General features: G+C 33.3%; 2 protein-coding genes and 1 non-coding gene across 3 annotated transcripts; 1 reads left to right on the plus strand and 2 right to left on the minus strand.

The window, feature by feature from the left end:
- Window positions 1-392: 392 nt before the first annotated feature.
- Window positions 393-1,196, minus strand: LOC105642911 (uncharacterized). Its single transcript, XM_012227901.4, has one exon. It carries the CDS (start codon window positions 1,039-1,041, stop codon window positions 466-468), a length of 576 nt encoding a protein of 191 aa, XP_012083291.1. The 5' UTR covers window positions 1,042-1,196; the 3' UTR covers window positions 393-465.
- Window positions 1,197-5,653: 4,457 nt separating this feature from the next.
- Window positions 5,654-5,752, plus strand: LOC119369929 (small nucleolar RNA snoR1). Its single transcript, XR_005177482.1, has one exon. It is a non-coding gene; the product is annotated as a small nucleolar RNA snoR1 (small nucleolar RNA).
- An 836-nt stretch (window positions 5,753-6,588) lies between these two features.
- On the minus strand, window positions 6,589-10,325 carry LOC105641472 (NAD(P)-binding Rossmann-fold superfamily protein). Its single transcript, XM_012226023.4, has 5 exons — window positions 9,865-10,325; window positions 8,872-9,053; window positions 7,459-7,653; window positions 7,222-7,375; window positions 6,589-7,146 (listed from the first exon to the last, which is right to left on the minus strand). Exons 1-5 carry the CDS (start codon window positions 10,124-10,126, stop codon window positions 6,848-6,850), a joined length of 1,092 nt encoding a protein of 363 aa, XP_012081413.1. The 5' UTR covers window positions 10,127-10,325; the 3' UTR covers window positions 6,589-6,847.
- Window positions 10,326-21,163: the final 10,838 nt, after the last annotated feature.

The following is a 21,163-nucleotide window of genomic DNA, read 5'->3' on the forward strand; positions in this document are numbered from 1 at the left end:
TAGGGAAAAGGTAAAAAGAAATCAGCGTGGACAAAAAAAATTGATCGATGATGGCTCAAAAAAGCAAAATCTTGAAAAGCTCTAAAAGAATGGAGAGAGGGTGAGAGACTGCTAGGTTTTGTCTGTTTCATCTTAGATGGATGGAATGTAGAATCTAAGGATTGTAAAATCAATGGAATTTCACATACTATTGTTTTAAAAACAAATTTATAAATTTGAAAGATATTTTGAAATAAATTGTTTAAATTTGATTATTAATAAAAAATGATAGAATTGAGAAAATCTCTGATGTAGGATTTCTCTCTTCTCTAAAATGGTGGAATTAAAGACAATATAGAATTTATAAAAGATTGCATAGTTTCTGGCCTATTTTTTGTCGACCAAACCAAGAATTAATAAATTCATCCTTCAAAAAATTTCAAAAATTTACAGTTCAATACAAGAATGTACGTTAATATATTAACATTAACCAGTGAAGGAAACCCTACCAAAACCCAAATGACCATCTTCGTACAACTCTAACCAAACCCTCTCTGCCTCAAACCTAGCACTACCCAAATTTCCCTCTTCATTCTCGTAATCACCACCACGCAATATTTTCAAAATTCCATCTTCTACCCTTCCCTTTTTCAAATTCCCATAATCTTCTTCTTCTTCTGCTATTTCTTGATCATCAGCTTCCTCACAACTACTACTGCAACTTTTCTTGGACTGTGATGATCTTTGGTTGATTTCCATGTTTCTTGATCTTATTTTCTTGCTAATTTTTCTCTTTTTGAGTATTTTTTTCAAGCACTTTCTTCCAACCATCCATGGAACTTTAACAAAAGCTAGAGCGAAAAGATTAACCAGAGCACAAGGGCAACAACAGAGAGCTAAACTATCACCTATACACCCAGCTGTGCATGATCTACAATACTTGCCTGAACACTCTACCAGATCCCCACTTTCGTGATCAATGGTGTACCTGCTCTTCCAACTTGTGGGTCCTGTTCTTCTTGAATATTGGGTCCCGTTTTGAGGTGGGTTCTCCTTCAACATTGATCTATATATGATCAGTGTATATTAATATATATATCCTCTGCAAATTAAACATAGAAGAAGAATTAAGAAATGGGTTGATGACCGTTTCTGTATGTGCTTATATAAGTTGATCGGTCAGTGCGCTCAAGCTTTTCAACTATAAATTCCATGTCAATAATAGGACAGGACTCCTTAAAGTCATGCCCAAGGAAAATATATATAATTTAAAGAAAAAAAATTCTGGTTCATTTCTGTAATCTGTAATATATAATTGGAAATGGATGGGTGAAATTGCCAAAAGAATAAAAAAATAATTTATTGTTTTTGAAAAATACTTACTTAAATCGGATTCATTGTCTCACTTGCACGCTAACCCAATAAAAATAGAATTTTTTAAAAACTGTTTTTAGTTTATCATTTTTTGTTCTAGTACATGATTAGAAGTATATTCATTTCAATAAAAATTTTATTTTCATTTGTTTATTTGTCTATTGGTTATCGCGAATTCAGTCTAGGCAAGTAAATCTCATTGTTTGTATTAAATTTTTAATTCTATTTAAATTTAAATCTTATTATATTAAGGAATGTATTTAATTGGGTATTAACTCAATTAGAAATCTTAAAAAATAGAGAATATACGTATAAACACAATAAGCAGGTAAAACATGCATAAATAATGTGTAATGTTATGAATAAAATTTAAATAATGGATAATTAGTAAGTGTAAAAAATTTATAAAAATAAAGAATTTCAAATATTAATTTATTGTTAGAATTCACTCATAGTTATTAACCAATAGTAATAAGTAAGCAACTAGTAATCTTAAAGTGCAAAAGGTTGACTGTGCTTTTAAGAAATGTACTATGTTGTTGGTATGTATTTTGGTCTATGGAAAGAACAAAATGACAAAAACAAAACCTACCGCAGGTTTCATGTTATTACAATTCAACAAAACAAGTGGTAGATAGCTTATGGAATCTGAATAAGACTACTCACTAATAAACTCAGTACCCAACCCTGTGAAACTACACTTACTCTTTAATATATTTTTGTGTATAAAATTATTATATTTGTACTATCACTTCATGCCTAATGCCTAATTTGGCATTGCAGCAATTCTTTCACTGCCCCGTTGAAAATGACTGTTTATTCTCAAATCCAGCCTTCAACGTTGTACATAGGGCTGGCCAGTTGAAAATCTGTTTCAATTCATAGAAATGCTAGTTTCAATCTTTCGGAATAAAGGATTTGTTCGACAAAATTAGCTGTTTCGGTAGCATTTAACTGTTAGTTGTTGTTTGATTAGCTTTTCGTGAAATATTAAAAGCTAAATGAGTTAACTTTTCGCAAAATGTCATTTTAACCTCTAAAAACTAATTTAAACGTTATATTACTGAATACTGTAAAAAATAACATTTATCGTTTTGACGGATTAAAACACTAAAAACTACTTAAAAAGTTACCGTTGAATACTACTGATTCTTTGTTCTTATGTATTTGTTTTAATTTTCAAAATTAAAATCGATTAATTGTTCTGCTGATTTAACTAGCTTCGATCGATTTTGATTTCAATTATTAGAAATCAAAATATGTTTTGTTTACACCTATTTTTCAACCACGCAACTCATAAATGATCACTTTTTGCCTATTAAGAGAAAAATATGTATCAAATAAATAATTTGAAATTTCAAAATTAACAAGAATCAAAATCCAAGATTTTATAATTTTCAAATAATTATAATATCACTTAATGGAAAATCATTAGTAATGCTATTTATATTATTATTTTAGTATATATTGTAAGAGGCATTAAATAGGTGGTTTAATACTATTTTCCCTATTAGCTATTACTTGAGAGTGGAGACTGGAGAGAGCAGAGTCTTGCAGTTGCAGAGATAAAAAAAGTCAAGTAGTGCGACTTTGATGGGATTTACCATGCGCAAGCCCAATTAGTAAATACGTGTCGACGTGGTACTGTTCTGGTCTTCTACGATATGACAGAAAGATAAAAAGTGGAGTGGTAAAAAAGTGAAAAGTTCTACTTTTTTTTTTCTTTTTTTTTTTTCAAAAAGTAAGCAATGACCTCTTACTTATTTTTAATTTTTTAACCTCTTATTTATTATATTTTTTTTTTCACATTCGACCATTACGTTTAATTTTTTTCAATTAATATACCGGATTTATTTTTCTTTATCAATTTTGGCCCATCTAGAGCCGCTAATGTTTGCTGATATGGAACTTAGTGGACTGGACTCCAATTTTTTGCCACATCACTAGACGTGGATATGCCACGTAACGCGCAAAATCAACCTCTGATTATCGAAATGCCACTATCGAAATACTGCTTTCGAAAGGGATATGTGCTAGCTACATCAATATGTTACTTGTCTGGGGACCAAACACAGTATACTAACCTCAAAGGCCCAGCCCTTCGTAAAACTGTATACAGATGGGCCCCATTTAGAAAAATATCAATAATTATTATTATTATTATTAAGTGAAAAAAAAATAATTTCTTTATACTAATTATTTATCTCTAGAGTGAATTGACCAGGTAAAAGAAAACTTTTAACTGCATCGATCTAAATATCAGTTTTCAATTTCTTTTTCCAGTAAATAAGATGGTTAATTGTTAGAAAAATAAGTTTTAACTTTAATATCAAGGAGAAGTTTTATATTCCAATATTGTGAAATTTACACAGGAAAAGGAGTTTTTTTTTTTTTTTTTTTTTTATATTAGAAATTTTTAAAGGAGAAAACCCATAAAATTTTGAACTTTTTAATCTTTTATAATAAATATAAAGTATATATTCAACTATTGAACTATTGAACCATGCACAAGAAAAGAAAACTAACCAATTATACAGTTCTTCAAGAAAAAGAAACATGCAATGCAATGTACTGTTTACCCAGTAATCAAGAAATTAATATTGGCAAAATGTAACTAGAACAGAGCAAAAAGAAAACTCACCTTATAGTCTCAATCCACTTGTAAAGAATCTTGAAATGAGCTAATCTCTGAATGCACCTCCAACAGCAGCAGAAGAACCCGTGCATGCATTTGAAGAAAAACCAGAAGAATCAGAAAGTTTCTGGTAACCCTTTGCTTTCGATTGTAAGAGAAGTGCATAAATGAGAGTAAATGAAGAAACAAGAGCAAGCTTGATCTGATCTATTATATACTAATACTATTTATATAGTGTAAGAGAAAGAGGAATCAGTTAGAATATATTTTAATCTGTATTGTTTTTAGTAATTTAATGGTAAAACTAAAACTCTTTAATATTAGTTAATTAATTAATAAGAGTAAGCAATTTCTTATTAGTAAAATGTCTGGCAAAAGAAGATAAAATATTATTAGAGGGATCAGAATCAGATGGGCATGGTTTCATTTGTTGAGTTCCAATGCTAAAGAGCGAATATAGGAAATTGTCTCTCTTTCTCTCTTTCTTTCTTCACTCAATACCCTCTTCTCTTTTCCATTACTTTGATGTCTGTTTTCTTTTTACTTTGCATGAATCATGCACGTGAGAGGGGACGGTGAACACGTGCAGACTCGTATTTTTTTTCATTTTTTATTTTATTTTTACCAAGGAGTCAAAAGGACCAATATTATTATGACCATGGCCTTGTCAGTGTGCTATGTGGATCTATTAATTTTAAATTATTTTAATTTGAAAAAAAATGCAACTTTTCAAAATTCGAGGTTGATTAGGGTTTTGATTATGTATTGTTAATTATATACCAAAGTTTGATCTGGTAATCTTTCTCCAATTGCATTTAATCATGTATTTTCTTAAATAAATCTGTTTAGGAATCATGAAGCTTGGTAGTTAAACGTTGAAAGAATCCAGCTTTTCATCCCCTTTTTATTTATAAATAATGAAACTTTATTGATAGATTATAATAAAGATTTTGGAGAACCATTCATTGCACTAGATAGATCAATGGAACCATTTATGCAAGTCGGAACGACCGTGGCGAACGGATCCATTTAAAGTTTTAATATCCCAGAATACCTCTGGGGTAGAATATAGGTAAAAGTATTCTCTCTCGAATATTAAAAAAAAACTCTATATTCAGAAACTCGAAACATCTTGCTAAGAAGAAGGGATACTTCCCATCATATCTTGTTATACTATTGAGGTGTAGAAAATTTTATTAAAAGAGGGATAATACAAGACTTGCAAGAAGCAGATGCTAATGAAAGATTCAATTGATCTTTCTAATACTCTTCACTGTAATTTGCTGTCCACCAAATTACCCTAATGTCCTATATGATATGTATATTGGGCCTATTCTCTGTGTCATAGCTTTCAATCAGTGGACAATCTATTTAAAGGCCTATAACAAAGTCCAATGAAATAGAGGGCTATAAAATATTACTAGGCCCAACTTCTCTATATTGGCCCATCAGAAACCAAAACCCAAAAAAGCCCGAAAAGAATCTATAAAAGCTGCCAATAACCCTCTCTTTCAATTCACCTCTCTTTCAAAACCCTAATTGGAGCAGAGCCGCTCTCTGCTATTTTCTTTCTTGTTTCGTCTGTTCTTGATCTATGGCGGTCAGTCCTTTATGTACCTTTTATTTCTTAGGAATTGCTTTTGTGTTGTTTTAATGAGTAAATAGGGCAAAGATGAAGAGTGCTGTATAAATTCTGACACCTCTTGTATGAGGGGAGCTTGTTTTCAGGCTCTTCTTTGAGCACAGACAGCAACTCTCTGAGCCTTTTCCATTTTTTCTAATTATTATTTTTTTTCTTTTTTCAAAATCAATTTTTATTGCTGAATTCAACAGGACATTGATTTCTGTTTTTCACCCATTTGATAATAGGATTAACTAAAAAAAATCAGATAGGAAATGTTTTATGTGAGTCTGATTGCATCTAATGTTGAATAAATTAAAAAGTTCAAATCGAATATTGATGATAGATTTAAAAAAAAAAAAAATTTCAACTAATGTTTATGAGAACTATTTAAATTAGAGTTTCAATTGGTCAGTAATGAGTTTAGTCTAATGTTTATTTAATAATTAGAGGAAATATTTTGCTCTGATTATTTAATCTGATGGTTTTTTGAAAATAAATTTTCTTGGAAAATAATGTCTGACAAATGGTGGTAACCAGCGATTTTCCCTTTTTTTTTTCCCGAGTAGTTTTAATGCATTTTTTTAAAAAATAGCTGCCTAAAGTGTTAAAATATATTTTGTACAGTAGAATATTAATTGTTCAATTTTTCTATTTAAATATCAAAATAGAAAAAAAAATGAAAGTGTTCATAGTTTAATCAAATCTTGATATTTATTGAAATAAATGAATTTCATAAAATTTCATAAAATTTATTTCAGATTTTAATCTATTTTTAATATAAAAAAATAAAGAATTAAATTTTATGATTTGGAATATAATTAAATTAAATTATAACAAATAATTTGAAATTTTCAAATGAATTTTATAAATTAAAACAAATGAAGTTTATAAATTTAAATAAAGTTATTAGAGGAAATAAAAATAAATTAATTTCAAATTTATTCTAAATATAAAAAAATTCATAATTCTACATATATTTCATTCCTAACTAAATTTCACATTTTGATGTTATTTATATTGAAGGAAGCATCACAATATGTTTCAAATTTCAATTACAATTTTGTCCGTTAGATTGGGTACATGTCCCTTGGTGCCTTTGATTTGATTTGATCTATATGGGTGGCTAGTAATTCCCTTCTTACATACTCTGCAACAAAATAAGAATTGGTAATTCCCTTTTTACATACTCTCAAACAACATAAGAGTAAAACAGTGACGTTTAAGTTTCCTAATTCCTAACTTTGATTATAACAAGTGCGAAGTGTTCTTGACATGAGGTTTAAAATTTTTTCATTGGATATCTGAAATCGAGCCGGAACGTAACCAGATGCATTTCCACATATCTTGCTCACAGGCATTCTCACCATTGCAGCCAATTTTTCTGCTTTCTCCTCGCTTTCAATCATGCTATCGTAGTATATGTACCTGCCAAATGCTGTCGTCTTCATTGCCTCAAACACGCACACATGAGCCTCTGCTACTTTCATAACATCTATGGTTGCTAGCAGACCATGTGCAAACATTTCTTGAGCTCCTGCAATTTAATTCACAAAATTTTGTTCAAATTTGACCTAATTACGAAGATGGGCATTTGACTTCTGAACTGTACCTTTTAGATAAGCAATTGTTGCTGTTGGATTTCTATTGAAGAAATCTGGTCCTGTGATGAGGCCTGGACATATAGTGGCCAATTTTAAACCTTTCTCCTTTGCTATTCTCCAGGCTGCCTTCTCTGCTCTTAGCTTACCCAAGGCATGCCATAGCTGCATATTTTAGGTAAAAATTATCAAAATTTGGGCAGATTAAGGTACTCTGTTTAAATTAAATTTTAAAAAGAAAAGAGAACCTTTTTGTCGGTACAAAGTGATTCATCACTCCAAGATTCATGGTTGATTACAGGGGAGAAATCTTGTTTCATGCCATCTCGCCATATACAGGCCAAAAGTGAGGATGTGAGCACACAATGTCTTACTGAGGGTGTTCTTGAACATGCCATCATCACATTTTCACTGGCTCTTACCTCTATTTCAGCCATGGTTTTCTAACACAAAGAAGAACAATTACAGATAAGAGTTATTTATGGAATGACATTATCAACCTAATTCCACATTGAAGTTGTAACTAAGATTATTTACTTATTTACTTCAGAAATGCAATTAGAAGACAGATTGCCTACAAAATCTTTGGATTTTCACAGTAAATTGGGAGGACTAGACCAGCATGAACCAAATTAGGGAACTGAAGGATGAAATTTTACTAGAATTAATATCGCTAATTCTCCATAAACAACATTACTTTCTGAACAAATGTGCATTAATGGAAATAACATATGAGAGTTGGTTGAGAGGGGCTCAATGGTGTGCTCTAGGTCCTGTCCTACTCGATCTCATGGTACTAGATTAATGGTTTATTAATATTATCTGAAATTTTGAAAAAATTAAAGACTATTTATTTATTATATTTCAATTGTTGCAGTTAGATAGCAATGTCCCTAATGAGTAATGACATGACTAGGAATGCAATATTGGTTTTGCATTGTGTAGCGTGGACTAGCCAGGGCCAAGTTTACTCTAATGGTAGTTGGAGCCTCGAAAGCAGTTACGAAATCCCAGAAAATGAAACACTATCAAAAGGGATACAACTAAATTTATTCAGGATACATTTGAATAATTAGTCATTTGAAATGATAGTAAATTTATACTTTCCTTTCAACTCTAAGATCATAAAAATATAATCAGCCGACAAATTCCATTCCAAATATTAAAGTATTTCAATTGACTAGCTATCTAAAATCTGAACGAGTAAATGGACTTCAAAGATGGCTCCTCCTTGAAAAATTTAGTGCCCCACTACCCTCTTAATGATTTTGTGCTCTCAACTACCCAGCAGGATTAAAAGATATCAAGCCGATTAGTAGTAACGATCGAGGCGCAGATGAAAAAGAAAAGTAGCAATGTTGATATTTTAATTGTTCCTCTGTATTCATTACTATTTTCTGTAGAATATAGTTGCTCTTATTCACTTTAATTATCATCAGGTTAAACAACCAATCATAAGTCAAATCCAATCTAACAAGAAAGGAAAAGGAAGCTAAATCAGGAACTTCATTTTAAGGTGCTTAATTAGAAATTTTATGCATAAAACAAAAGAATACTAATGAAATATGCAGCCTCATAGAACTAAGAGATTCACAACTAACAACAGCAAGTGTAATGAAGTGCTTTTTATGAAAGGTCAAGAAAAGGGAACTAGGACTCACAGTATAGCCAGAAAGTCCAGCAGGGTCGGCAAATGCAGAGGTGTGAAAAACGCCACGACAGCCCTCAAATGCTTCCATTAAGCTTTCAATTTCAGTTAGGTTGGCCATAACAGCTTTAATACTACTGTTGCTTGCCCTCATCTCTCCACAGGTTTCTAACTCTCTCAATTTCTCCATGTCCTCTGCATTTCATTTTCCACCAAAACAATCTCAAAATACTATACCATTACATGTTTCTTTATTCCACATAATCTTTCTTTACTCCAAATTTGAAAACAGAATCGATGAGACCTATGTGTATATTTTTATAAACATAGATAAAATTTGCGAGAGAAAAATGAAATTTTGAGATGCTGGTCCCTAGTTTTTACTGCAATTAGGTGATATCATTAATGACTTTTGACATAATCAACGAAATTGAACACTTTTGTACCAATTTATTCTATCTTAACCAAATACAGAACAACTAGGCTTTTTAAAAGAAGATGATGACAAATAAAATAATGCAACACAAACAAACAGCATTTTCCACATTATTCAAATTAAAATAGGGATTTAATAAGAAGCTTTTGTGTATGTCTAATTTGTTTTCTATTTTTTGAAATGGAAAAGACTTACTTACACTCGTGTAGGAGTGTAGGAGACAACCCCATACAACAAATCAACCACATTATTCAAGTTTTACCCTCTTCAAATTAGTGCATACTTAGCTAGCTATGGACAGAACATAATAAAAATGAAAACAAAAACAAAAATTAATATAACCCATCCTGACTAATTTGGGATTAATGCTTAATGTTGTTGTTCTAATTTCTAGTGCATAATCTAAAGTGTAATCACACATTGAACACTAATTTCAAATAATAAATAAATAGTGAACCATGACGTAAGGCTTACCTTACTGTAAGTTAATAACTGAAATCAGAATTTGTAAGAAAAGAATAAAATAAAACAAATTAATTAATAAAAAAATCTGAAAATAAAATTAATCACCTTCAGTATTGACAATAATTTTGACGGAATATCGACGTCGCAATAGGCAGTTAACGACCGCGAGGCCAAGAAAGGAAACTCCACTTGTAACGCAAACTACCTTATTCCGGCCACCGTCTTCATCCATTTCTGTCGACGGAAGACGCAAATCTTTGAATTTATCGTCGTCTTTTCTCCGGCTGAATCCTGCGCACGCTACTAACATGCGCTTCAATTCTTCCATCTCCATTACCCGTCTCTCTTCGGTCTCTATAAAACCCATGTGAAACGACTGACCTTGATAATGGCCTCTAGAATGTTTTGTGTTAATATATTATTATTGCTTATGAGGTAAGCTTTAGAGCAGTGATCCTGCATATATAGACAAAAAGACAGACGGACAGGGAAGGGAAAGGAAAGGAAAAGAATTTAAGAGGAGAAAGGACAATGAATTGTCATGCAGAGAGTGTGTTCGGTTGAATTCTAATTAAAGGTTATCAGATAAAGCATAAGTAAGCAGCTACCTTAAATCACTGAACAACCAAACAAAAAATTGAATCGACCCATTTCGGTTCGGTTTGAGTTCAATTTGCCTGAATCTTATTATTTTTGTAAAGTATACGTATATAGTTTGATTATTTTACTTATACAACTGTCAGTATGTAATTGGTCCCTTAAGGAGAAAAGTCAATATGAGCATTTACTTTAATCTTTAGTGTATATAGTCCAAAAGGACTCCCAAAGATCATTACGTTGTCTATCAAAAGACTTGTCAATAGTATTTTCTCTAGATTTTCTATCATATTTTGATCTCAATCTTCTGTGTAAATAGGTGGCAATAAGAGATTTTCATGGTAATTCCATTTATATCTTTTAGTTGCCTTTTTACAACTTAATTCTTCATTTATTTCTCTTTTCATATAATTGCATCCAAATGTTTTTAATTATTTTGTTGAGATTCTAACTGATTCCGAGTGGGGCCCGTAGAAAAATAACGGTGGTAAAAGTAAAATAAAATTACTATTACCATATATACCTCCAATAATTTTGTTTTAGATATTGACGATCGAATCCACCAGAAATAATAATCACGGTAAAAAATAAATAATTACCGTAAATGCCAGATAAAAAATAAGGACACCGAGAGTTACGTGGTTCACCCTTCAACTGTTATGGGCTACGTCCACGAGACAAAAACTTTAAATAATTCTTCTACTAAAAATAGTAGGTACAAAAGAGATTACAAAAATAGTGGTACTTTAAGCGTTTAAACAAAAACACCCCAAAAATTACAATCCTCACTATTTTCTCTCTTTCCCAATTTTAGGAACCCTTTCCTAAAATTATAATCTTTGTTTTTGTACATTTGTTTAAGGAGAATAGTAGAAGGGGACGCAGTGGACGCGTTAAACACGCGTCCACTTTTTTTTTTCTTTTCTTTCTTTCTTTGGTTTGGCACCGTCCTCTTTGACTGCCACCAAAACAAAACGTGTTTTATTATTTTTTTTTCTTTCATTCAAACGTGTGTGGGTCCCACACATTTGAATCTCTTCTTTCTTTTTTTTTCTTTTCAAATGTCTGTGGGTTCCACATGTTGGCGGGACCCCACAACAATTCTCTCCCTCCCGACTACATGGTGGGACTCTCCATCCCTGCTGCTTTGACACATAGCTCGAACTTCTCCTTCGGAACGACCTTTGTCAATATATCTGCAGCATTTCTGTCTGTGTGTATCTTTCGCAACTGAAACAGCTTCTCTTCAATGGCAAGTCTAAGCCAATGATATCTTACATCAATGTGCTTCGTTCGTGCATGATACATAGTATTTTTGCTCAAGTCTAATGCACTTTGACTATCACAATAAACTATATATTCTTCCTGCTGCACACCCAATTCTTGAAAGAATCGCTTTAACCAAAGCATTTCCTTTCCTGCTTCCGTTGCTGCAACGTACTCTGCTTCAGTCGTTGATAACGAAACACATTTTTGTAATCTTGACTGCCATGAAATAGCTCCCCCTGAGAACGTAAATAAGTATCCTGATGTAGATTTTCTTTCATTAAGATCACCGGTCATATCTGCATCTGTGTAACCAACAAGTGCAGCCTTTTCATCTCCAAAAGTTAAACATAACTTTGAAGTTCCTCTCAGGTACCTGAAGATCCACTTCACTGCTTCCCAATGTGTCTTCTGGGGATTTGACAGAAATCGACTCACAACGCCAACTGCATGAGCGATATCTGGTCTTGTACACACCATTGCGTACATTAAACTTCTGACCGCTGAAGAATATGGAACATTTGACATATCTCCTTTTTCTTTCTTTGTTGATGGGTAGGATTTCTTACTCAACTTGAAGTAAGCGGCAAGCGAAGTGCTAACTGGTTTAGCATTCTTCATATTGAACCTCTCCAGAACTCGTTCAATATATTTTTCCTGCGATAACCATAACCTGCAGGACTTTCTGTCTCGAATAATCTCCATTCCGAGAATTCGCCTTGCCGATCCCAAATCCTTCATGTCAAATGCTTTTGACAAATCATTCTTTAACTTGCTAATCATATGTGCATCTGGTCCAACGATTAGCATATCATCAACATATAATAGAAGGATGATAAATTTACCATCAGGGAATTTCTGAACATATACACAAGGATCTGCATCTGTCCTTTTGTATCCTTGATTCACCATGAAAGAATCAAACTTTTTATACCACTGTCGCGGTGCTTGTTTTAACCCGTACAAGCTCTTCTTCAAGCGACAAACCATGTCCTCTTTCCCCTTGACCTTGAAACCTTCTGGTTGTTCCATATAAATTTCTTCCTCTAGATCCCCATGCAAGAATGCGGTCTTTACATCAAGCTGCTCCAACTCAAGATTCAAACTGGTTACTAGACCTAGCACAACTCGAATAGAACTCATTTTCACAACTAGTGAAAAAATCTCATCAAAGTCAATACCTTTCTTTTGAGTAAAGCTTTTGACGACCAATCGAGCTTTGTATCTCACTAGGTTGCCATCATCTTTCTTCAGTTTGTACACCCATTTGTTCTTGAGTGTTCTCTTCCCTTTTGGAAGTTTCACCAGCTCATACGTGTCATTCTTTTTCAAAGAATTCATCTCTTCTTGCATGGCCTTTCTCCAGCAATATCTATCTTTGCAAGATTGCACATCATGGAAGCTCTCTGGCTCCCCCTCATCAGAAATTAAAATGTAATCAGAACTAGGGTACCTTGTAGATGGTTGGCGTTCTCTGGTTGACCTTCTCAACTGAGGTTCAACTCCTTCTGGTGTAATGGGGTTCTCTGGCTCCCCCTGCTCAACACCCTCTGCATCACTGTTATCATCTACAATTGTCTCTTGATCCCCTACAACTGGCTCTTCTTCTTCTTCTTGTTCTGATTCTGGCATTCCTCCTCCTGTGGCATCTTCTGTAGGAATGCTTCCTGGTGTAATATTAACAACACCATCACTTGTGGATTCTTCACAAGTTGTTTCTCCCACGATCTCATTCTCGTGGAATACTACATCTCGGCTCCTGACAACTTTCTTTTTCGCTGGGTCCCATAACCTATAGCCAAACTCTTCGTCTCCATAACCAACAAAAGTGCAAGGAACTGACTTGTCATCAAGCTTTGATCTCTGCTCCTTTGGAACATGCATGAATGCCTTGCAGCCAAATACCCTCAGGTGAGAGTATGAAATATTTCTACCTGTCCAGACCTTTTCCGGGATATCAAAATCCAATGGTGCTGAAGGTAGTCGGTTGATTAGGTAGACAACAGTATTTACAGTTTCTCCCCAAAATGGCTTAGGTAAGTTGGCCATTTTGAGCATGGATCTGACTCTTTCAATAATGGTGCGATTCATCCGTTCAGCAATGCCGTTGTGTTGAGGCGTACCAGGAACTGTCTTTTCATGCCTGATACCGTACTGACTACAATAATCTCTAAACTCCTTAGAGATATACTCACCACCATTATCCGTGCGTAAACACTTCAATGCTACTCCAGTCTCCCTTTCCACCATAGCATGGAATTGCTGAAAGTGCTTGAATACTTGGTCTTTTGTGCGCAACAAATATATCCATGTCTTCCGTGAGAAATCATCAATGAAGGTAAGAAAATACCTACTTCCTCCAAGTGATTCTACCTCCATGGGACCACATACGTCAGAGTGTACCAACTCCAACTTATTGTCTCTCCTTCTAGAGCTTTTAAGAAATGAGACACGATGTTGCTTCCCAAATAAACAATAATCACAAGGGTTTATTTTACCTTTGGCTAATGGTATGAGGGACTTCTTAGCCAACATATTCAACCCTTTCTCACTAACGTGCGCCAGCCGCCTATGCCACAAATTTGGTGAAGCATCATCTGCAACTGTATTCAGTTGACCCGCACATATTATTGCGTACGTCTTATAAAGCGAGCAACATAATTTTCCTCTCGCCACCACCAAAGACCCTTTGGTGAGTTTCCAATTACCGCCACCTGTATGATGGTGATAGCCTTCCTTGTCCAGTACACTCATAGACAACAGGTTCAACCGAAGGTCGGGAATATGTCGCACATTTTTAAGTGTTAATGTGCACCCGACACTTGTCTTTATGCAGATATCACCGATTCCCACCACTTGCGAGACACTATTATTTCCCATTTTAATAGTGCCAAAGTCTCCTGCTTTATAAGTGGAAAAGTATTTCCTTTTTGGAACACAGTGGTATGAAGCATCGGAGTCTACTATCCACTCGGTATCTGCATCTCCAACATGACAGCAATCTGCATCATGAGTGACTAAAGTCACCTCACCATCTTCTCCTGAGACTGTAGCAGATGTATTTCTGTCATTCTCCTGTCTTCGGTCTACATTATCCTGTTTGAGTAAACGACAATTTCTTTTGAGATGACCCTCCTTACAGAAATGGTAACATTTTCTCATCTCTCTGGACTTGGATCTACCACCTGACTTTACATGCCTTGGACCTCTACTTTTGCTCCAGCCCCTATTCTCTGTGACAAGGGCTTGTGAACTGGTACTGGCAACATCTCTTCTTCGTAATTCTTCATTAAGTAGTCTATTCTTTACCATAGACATCGTTACCACACCATTTGGAGCTGAGTTACTCAATGATACAAGAGTATCCCAGCTATCCGGTAGAGATCCCAACAGTAGGCATGCTTGCATCTCATCTTCTAAGGACATACCGCTAACTGCTAACTCAATTACGAGTCTTTTAAAATCGTTCAGGTGTTGTGTAATTGATCGTCCCTCTGACAGCTTCAAGTTCATGACTTTACGCATCATGAAGACTTTTCCTTGAGCATTCGTAGCCTCGTACATATTCTCTAATTTCTTCCAGAGAACTTGGGGATCTTTTTCATTTCTCACATGGTTGTACAGGCTAGCATCTATCCATTGGCGTATTGTACCCAATGTCTGCTTTTTTAATTTCTCCCACTGCCTTTCTTTCATTTCTTCCGGCTTTGCACTGTCACCTTCAATTGGATTGTACAGATCTTTACAATTGAGGTAGTCCTCCATTCTGGATTTTCACATTGAATAATTCGAATCCGTCAATTTGATCATTGCCCCGTCGTTAGCCATGTTGAATTCTGAATCTGACAAAATTTCACTATTCACGAAATTCACTATTCACGTGAATAGTAACTTTGACAGAATTTACCAACCAAAGGCTCTAATACCAGTTGTTGGGATTCTAACTGATCCCGAGTAGGGCCCGCAAAAAAATATCGGTGGTAAAAGTAAAATAAAATTACTATTACCACATATATCTCCAATAATTTTGTTTTGGATATTGACGATCGAATCCACCAGAAATAATAACCACGATAAAAAATAAATAATTACCGTAAATGCCAGATAAAAATAAGGACACCGAGATTTACGTGGTTCACCCTTCAACTGTTATGGGCTATGTCCACGGGACAAAAACTCCAAATAATTCTTCTACTAAAAATAGTATGTACAAAAGAGATTACAAAAATAGTGGTACTCTAAATATTTAAACAAAAACACCCCAAAAATTACAATCCTCACTATTTTCTCTCTTTCCCAATTTTAGGAACCCTTTCCTAAAATTATAATCTTTGTTTTTTGTTTTGTTTTTGTACATTTGTTTAAGGAGAATCATTCTCCTATTTATAGGAGAAGGGGACTCAGTGGATGCGTTAATCACGCGTCCACTTTTTTTTTTTCTTTTCTTTCTTTCTTTGGTTTGGCACCATCCTCTTTGACTGCCACCAAAACAAAACGTGTTTTATTTTTTTTTTTCTTTCATTCAAACGTGTGTGGGTCCCACACGTTTGAATCTCTTCTTTCTTTTTTTTCTTTTCAAATGTCTGTGGGTCCCACATGTTGGCGGGACCCCACAACATAGTTTAGTTTAGTCCCAATTAAATCTTAATCATATGTCTTAGGTATTTAATCATCAATCCATTAAATGATAAATTAAGGTGCTAGCTTAAGAAGCTTCACATGTTAGCTTCTCATTGTCAAAGCTTAAGCTCATTTAACCTTCTTTCAAATTGATTCTCAATGACATAGCTTAACTTCAATTTTCATTACAACTTCTAATTAATAGTTCTACATATCAAAATTAAAATAATCTTAATTATTCTAGCTATCCGGATAATGCTAATTAACAAGATAACTAGAATTTCTTAGAACTATCAAATTAAGGATATTATAGAAAACATAAGTCCTTGCTTCAAATAGCTAGATCTCTTATGTTCCAAGTAAACTATCCAAAAATTCCTTGTCTAAATCATTATTAGTAGCTACTTATATAGTAAATAGAATACCAACAAAAATTTTAGCTCAGAAATCACCTTATAAGGTTTTATTTGATAAACAGCTAAATTTGGAGTATTTCAAGGTTATAGGGTGTTTATGCTATGCAACAAATGTTAAACTCTCTAAGCACAAATTTAAGATGAGAGTTATACCTTCTATTCTAATAGGCTATGCACCACAACACAAGGCTTATAGACTCTATGATTTACATTCTAAATGCTTGTTCAATTATAGGATGTAATTTTTCATGAGAATATATTCCCTTTTCATAACAAAGAACCTGAAAACAACTTATCATTTTCTTTGCCTAAATGTGTTCTTTCTCAAGATGCACAACCTTCACACCATACCTATGACAAATATTATTACACAACCTACTCATAACACAGCCACATCTAACCCAATTCCAATCCTGAAAATCCTAATCAAATAACACAGAACTCTATGCCAAAATTACAAGACAGCAATTCCATCACCATAAAATTGCTAGAACACAATGCACCTTTATCACACACAAATCCAACTTAAACAACTTCAGCTGCCCACTTAGAAGAAGTACAAGGCACATAAGTAAATATGCCTGGATGAGGGATTTTGTAGCAAATGTATATGACAATGGCAATATTTCTTCTACTGTTGCGATTTATTCAGGTACTTCTCATTTCTCTCTACCTACCACTGATATCATTTTTTATAATACCTTCCTAGCCTTTCATGCAAATGTGTGAAAAATTCATTAACTTACATCTTATTATCATGCTAAGAATGATATTGATTGGATAAATGCTATGCAAAATGAACTACATGCATTAGAGGCAAATCAGACTTGGACATTGACAGATTTACCCCTAGGTAAAAGACCAATTGGGTGTAAATGGATATATAGAGTTAAATGTTTGCTCAATGTGCAGGTGGATACATATAAGGCTAGGCTTGTGGCAAAGGGGTATAGTCAATTGCTTGGGTTAGACTACAATGAAACTTTTTCTCCTGTGACCAAACTAGTCACAATTAGGCTATTTCTTGCCATTGCCACTTTAAAAAACTGGTCAGTCCATCAATTAGATATTAATAACGCTTACCTTCATATCTTGATGAGGAAATCTATATGTTACCCCTTGAGGGTTATACAAAAGCCCTTAAAGGGCAGGTTTGTAAACTTCAAAAAACTTATATGGGCTAAAACAAGCAGGGGAGATAATGGAATAAGGAGTTTACTACCAAACTCAAACATTATGGTTTTGTACAATCATCTCATGATCACTGCCTCTTTACTAAAGGTTCAGAATCTGAGTTTCTTGCCCTCTTGGTTTACGTAGATGATGTCTTGTTAACAAGGGTCACGAAATCTTTGATTTTACAAGTCAAATCTTTCCTCCATAAAGAGTTTACTATTAAGGATTTGGGGTAGGAATAAAGATTACTAGGTCTGATGATAGCATGGTTTTAACTCAAACCAAATTTATGAAAGACCTCATTTCTGATGCTGGATTAACTTCTGTCACACCTGCTCTTACACCCCTTATTCAAGGAACTAAACTTACACCAGATATGGGCTTATTATTATCAAATCGTGACCAGTATAGAAGATTAGTAGGTAGGCTTTTATACCTTAGCCTTACCAGACCTGACATTACATTCTCAGTGCAACAATTGAGTCAATTCATGTAGGAACCCTGTGAATATCACCTTAAAGTAGCCATGCATGTGTTAAAGTACTTAAAGGGTTGTCCATCTAAAGGATTATTTTTTTCCTCTCATATTGATTTCTCATTAACTGCTTACTGTGATACTGATTGGGCTTACGGTAGGGGTGGCCACGGTTCCGGAACCGAACCCAAAATTTTCGGTTCTGGTTCCGGTTTGGAACCGAACGGTTCTGGTTCCGGTTCATCTACGGTTTCAAAATCGACGGTTCCGATCGATTTTCCGACAGATTTTCTGGCAAATCGCATAATTTTAAATTTTAAATTTTGAAGACCGGTTTTCAAAATTTAAAAAAATTTGTGAAAGTTATTTCTAAAAAAAAATACACCTAAAAAATTAAAAAATGCTTCATTTAAATTTATTTGTTTAAAGACTTGAGCTTATTTATTTAAAAAAAAAAAAGTCTTCAATTGAATTTATTTTTTGTTTACAACAAAATTTTAAAAAAAAACTGACAGTTTCTAACGGCTAGAACCGCCGGTTCGAACCGACCGGAGAACCGGCGGTTCCCTCCGGTCTGACCGGTTTGTGGAACTGCCAGTTTACGATTCCAACAAAAACTGGAACCGGAACCGAACCGAAAATCTTCTGTTTCGGTTCCCACCGGTTCCAATTACGGTTCGGGACCAGTTCGAACCACCGGTTCCGATTCTCGGAACCGTAATATGGCCACCCCTAGCTTACGGTACTACTACTAGAAAATCTATATCAGGCTACTGCATTTTCTTAGTGAATTTTTTGGTATCTTGGATGTCAAAGAAACAACCTACAGTCAGTAGGTCTTCAGCTGAAGCATAGTATAGGAGTATGGCAATAACAGTATGTGAGTTACAATCGATCGCTTATATTTTGCAAGATTTTCAGGTACCTACTTCACTTTCTATTTTATTACATTGTTATAACCAAGCAGCTCTATACATTGCCAATAACCCCGTGTTTCACGAGCCCACCAAGCACATCAATATAGATTGTTATGTTTTTAGGAATCAGTTGCTTGCAAGCTTTATAGTTCCACAGCACTTCTCCATCAAACATTAGTTGGTAGACTTGTTTACTAAATCTCTTCATTCACCCCCCTTTACTCATCTTCTATCCAAGCTGGGGTTGGTTAATTTCTCACCAACTCCATCTTGAGGGGGAGTGTAAAGTATATTTATATAGTTTCATTATTTTACTTGTACAACTGTCAGTATGTAATTGGTCCCTTAAGGAAAAAAGTTAAAAGTAGCGTTACTTTACTCTTTAGTGTATATAGTCCAAAAGGGCTCTCTAAGATCATTACATTGTAAGTCAAAAGACCTATCAATAATATTTTCTCTGAGATTTTCTCTCATATTTCGATCTCAATCTTCCTATAAATCTATTTAATTTTGATTTGAGTCAGTTTCATAGAAATTCATCGGTTAGATTTAAAATCGAACCGACATGGCAAAAATCAGTTTCATAGAAATTCATCGTTACTTTACTCGGTTCGAATCAGTTCAATTCAGATACCAATTTTAATTTATTCATGTCTTTCATCCAAAAAACTTTGGTTTACATATTTTGATCTTGGTTCGGTTTAGTTTGAACTGAACCGACGATTTGCTGAACCCAATAAGATGTAAACAAGTTCTATTCTTACAAATTGACCAAAACTTATCTCAATTAACACTAATTTCCCTCTTTCAAAAAAAAAAAAAAAAAAAAAAAAACACTAATTTCCCTTTCAGGCTTAATGTCAAACTTATTTTTGACCGTATGTTTATGTTTTATGAATGTCAATGCTCCTCAACTTATGGCACTATTTGAAATGTATAATTTATTTAAATTGAGTAGTTAAATTGATTTTAATCGAAAATTTTAATTATAATATTAATTTAGTTTATTTTATGACCGAAATATATATATAGTTTATTTTAAAATTTTTATTAAAATCAATTCATCCAATTTTGAATAAAATTATATATGGTGAACATAGTAAACAAGTTTTGAAGAGTTATAGGAGTGATTATATATTTACTTCACATTCATAAAAAAAATATTTAATAAATTAGGAATTCAACTCATTCTATAATGTTGCAAACAAATTTATAAAATTTCATTAATTTATTATATTACATAAAAATTGAATTTAGGTAAATCAAAACTTTGTAGAAAAAAAGAAGTATTTTTTAAAGGAAAATTCTTTCTAGAAAAAAATTATTTTTCAGTTTTTTTTTTTTCCAACTTAGTTTAAAGAAAGTAAAACTATCACTTTAATGTTCTGTAGAAAAACTAGACATAGGAAGAAAGAGTCCTAAGAGTTAGTAAGGGAACTTTGAAATTGTATTGATTATGAATTGAATGATCAAATCTAACATAGTTTCATAGTAACTTATGATAATGAACTATTAATTAATTGGTTTTTGGTTTATAGTTATTGTTATTAAATAATTAATTGGTTATAGTTATTGTTAATTAGATCACCATGACAACCACCAATCCCATAGTCTATCATTTTCTTAATTTATATTTTCGTATTGAACAATTTATCAAAAAATTTAAAGTTTTTGTTAATCCGATCTGATCTTATTGGCTTCTCATTAATATAAATTAATATAAGGAGTTAGAGATTTTGATTTTAAATCCTCTCTTTCACTAATTTTGTGAAGCAAAGTGAGAACTGCTCTTATTGTGTGCTCACAAAACTATTTCAGTTAATTAGGTATTCTAATAAGTAAAAAAGAAAAAAAGAAATAGATTTTTTATAACCTAACATTTTGCAAGTTTTTCGCCAATCGAAAGTTTAATATTTTACAATTAATTTTCAATTATC

This window comes from Jatropha curcas, chromosome 11, assembly GCF_041381405.1.
Source record: "Jatropha curcas cultivar XTBG-Jc1 chromosome 11, XTBG_Jcur_1.0, whole genome shotgun sequence".
NCBI classification, from domain to species: Eukaryota; Viridiplantae; Streptophyta; class Magnoliopsida; order Malpighiales; family Euphorbiaceae; genus Jatropha; species Jatropha curcas.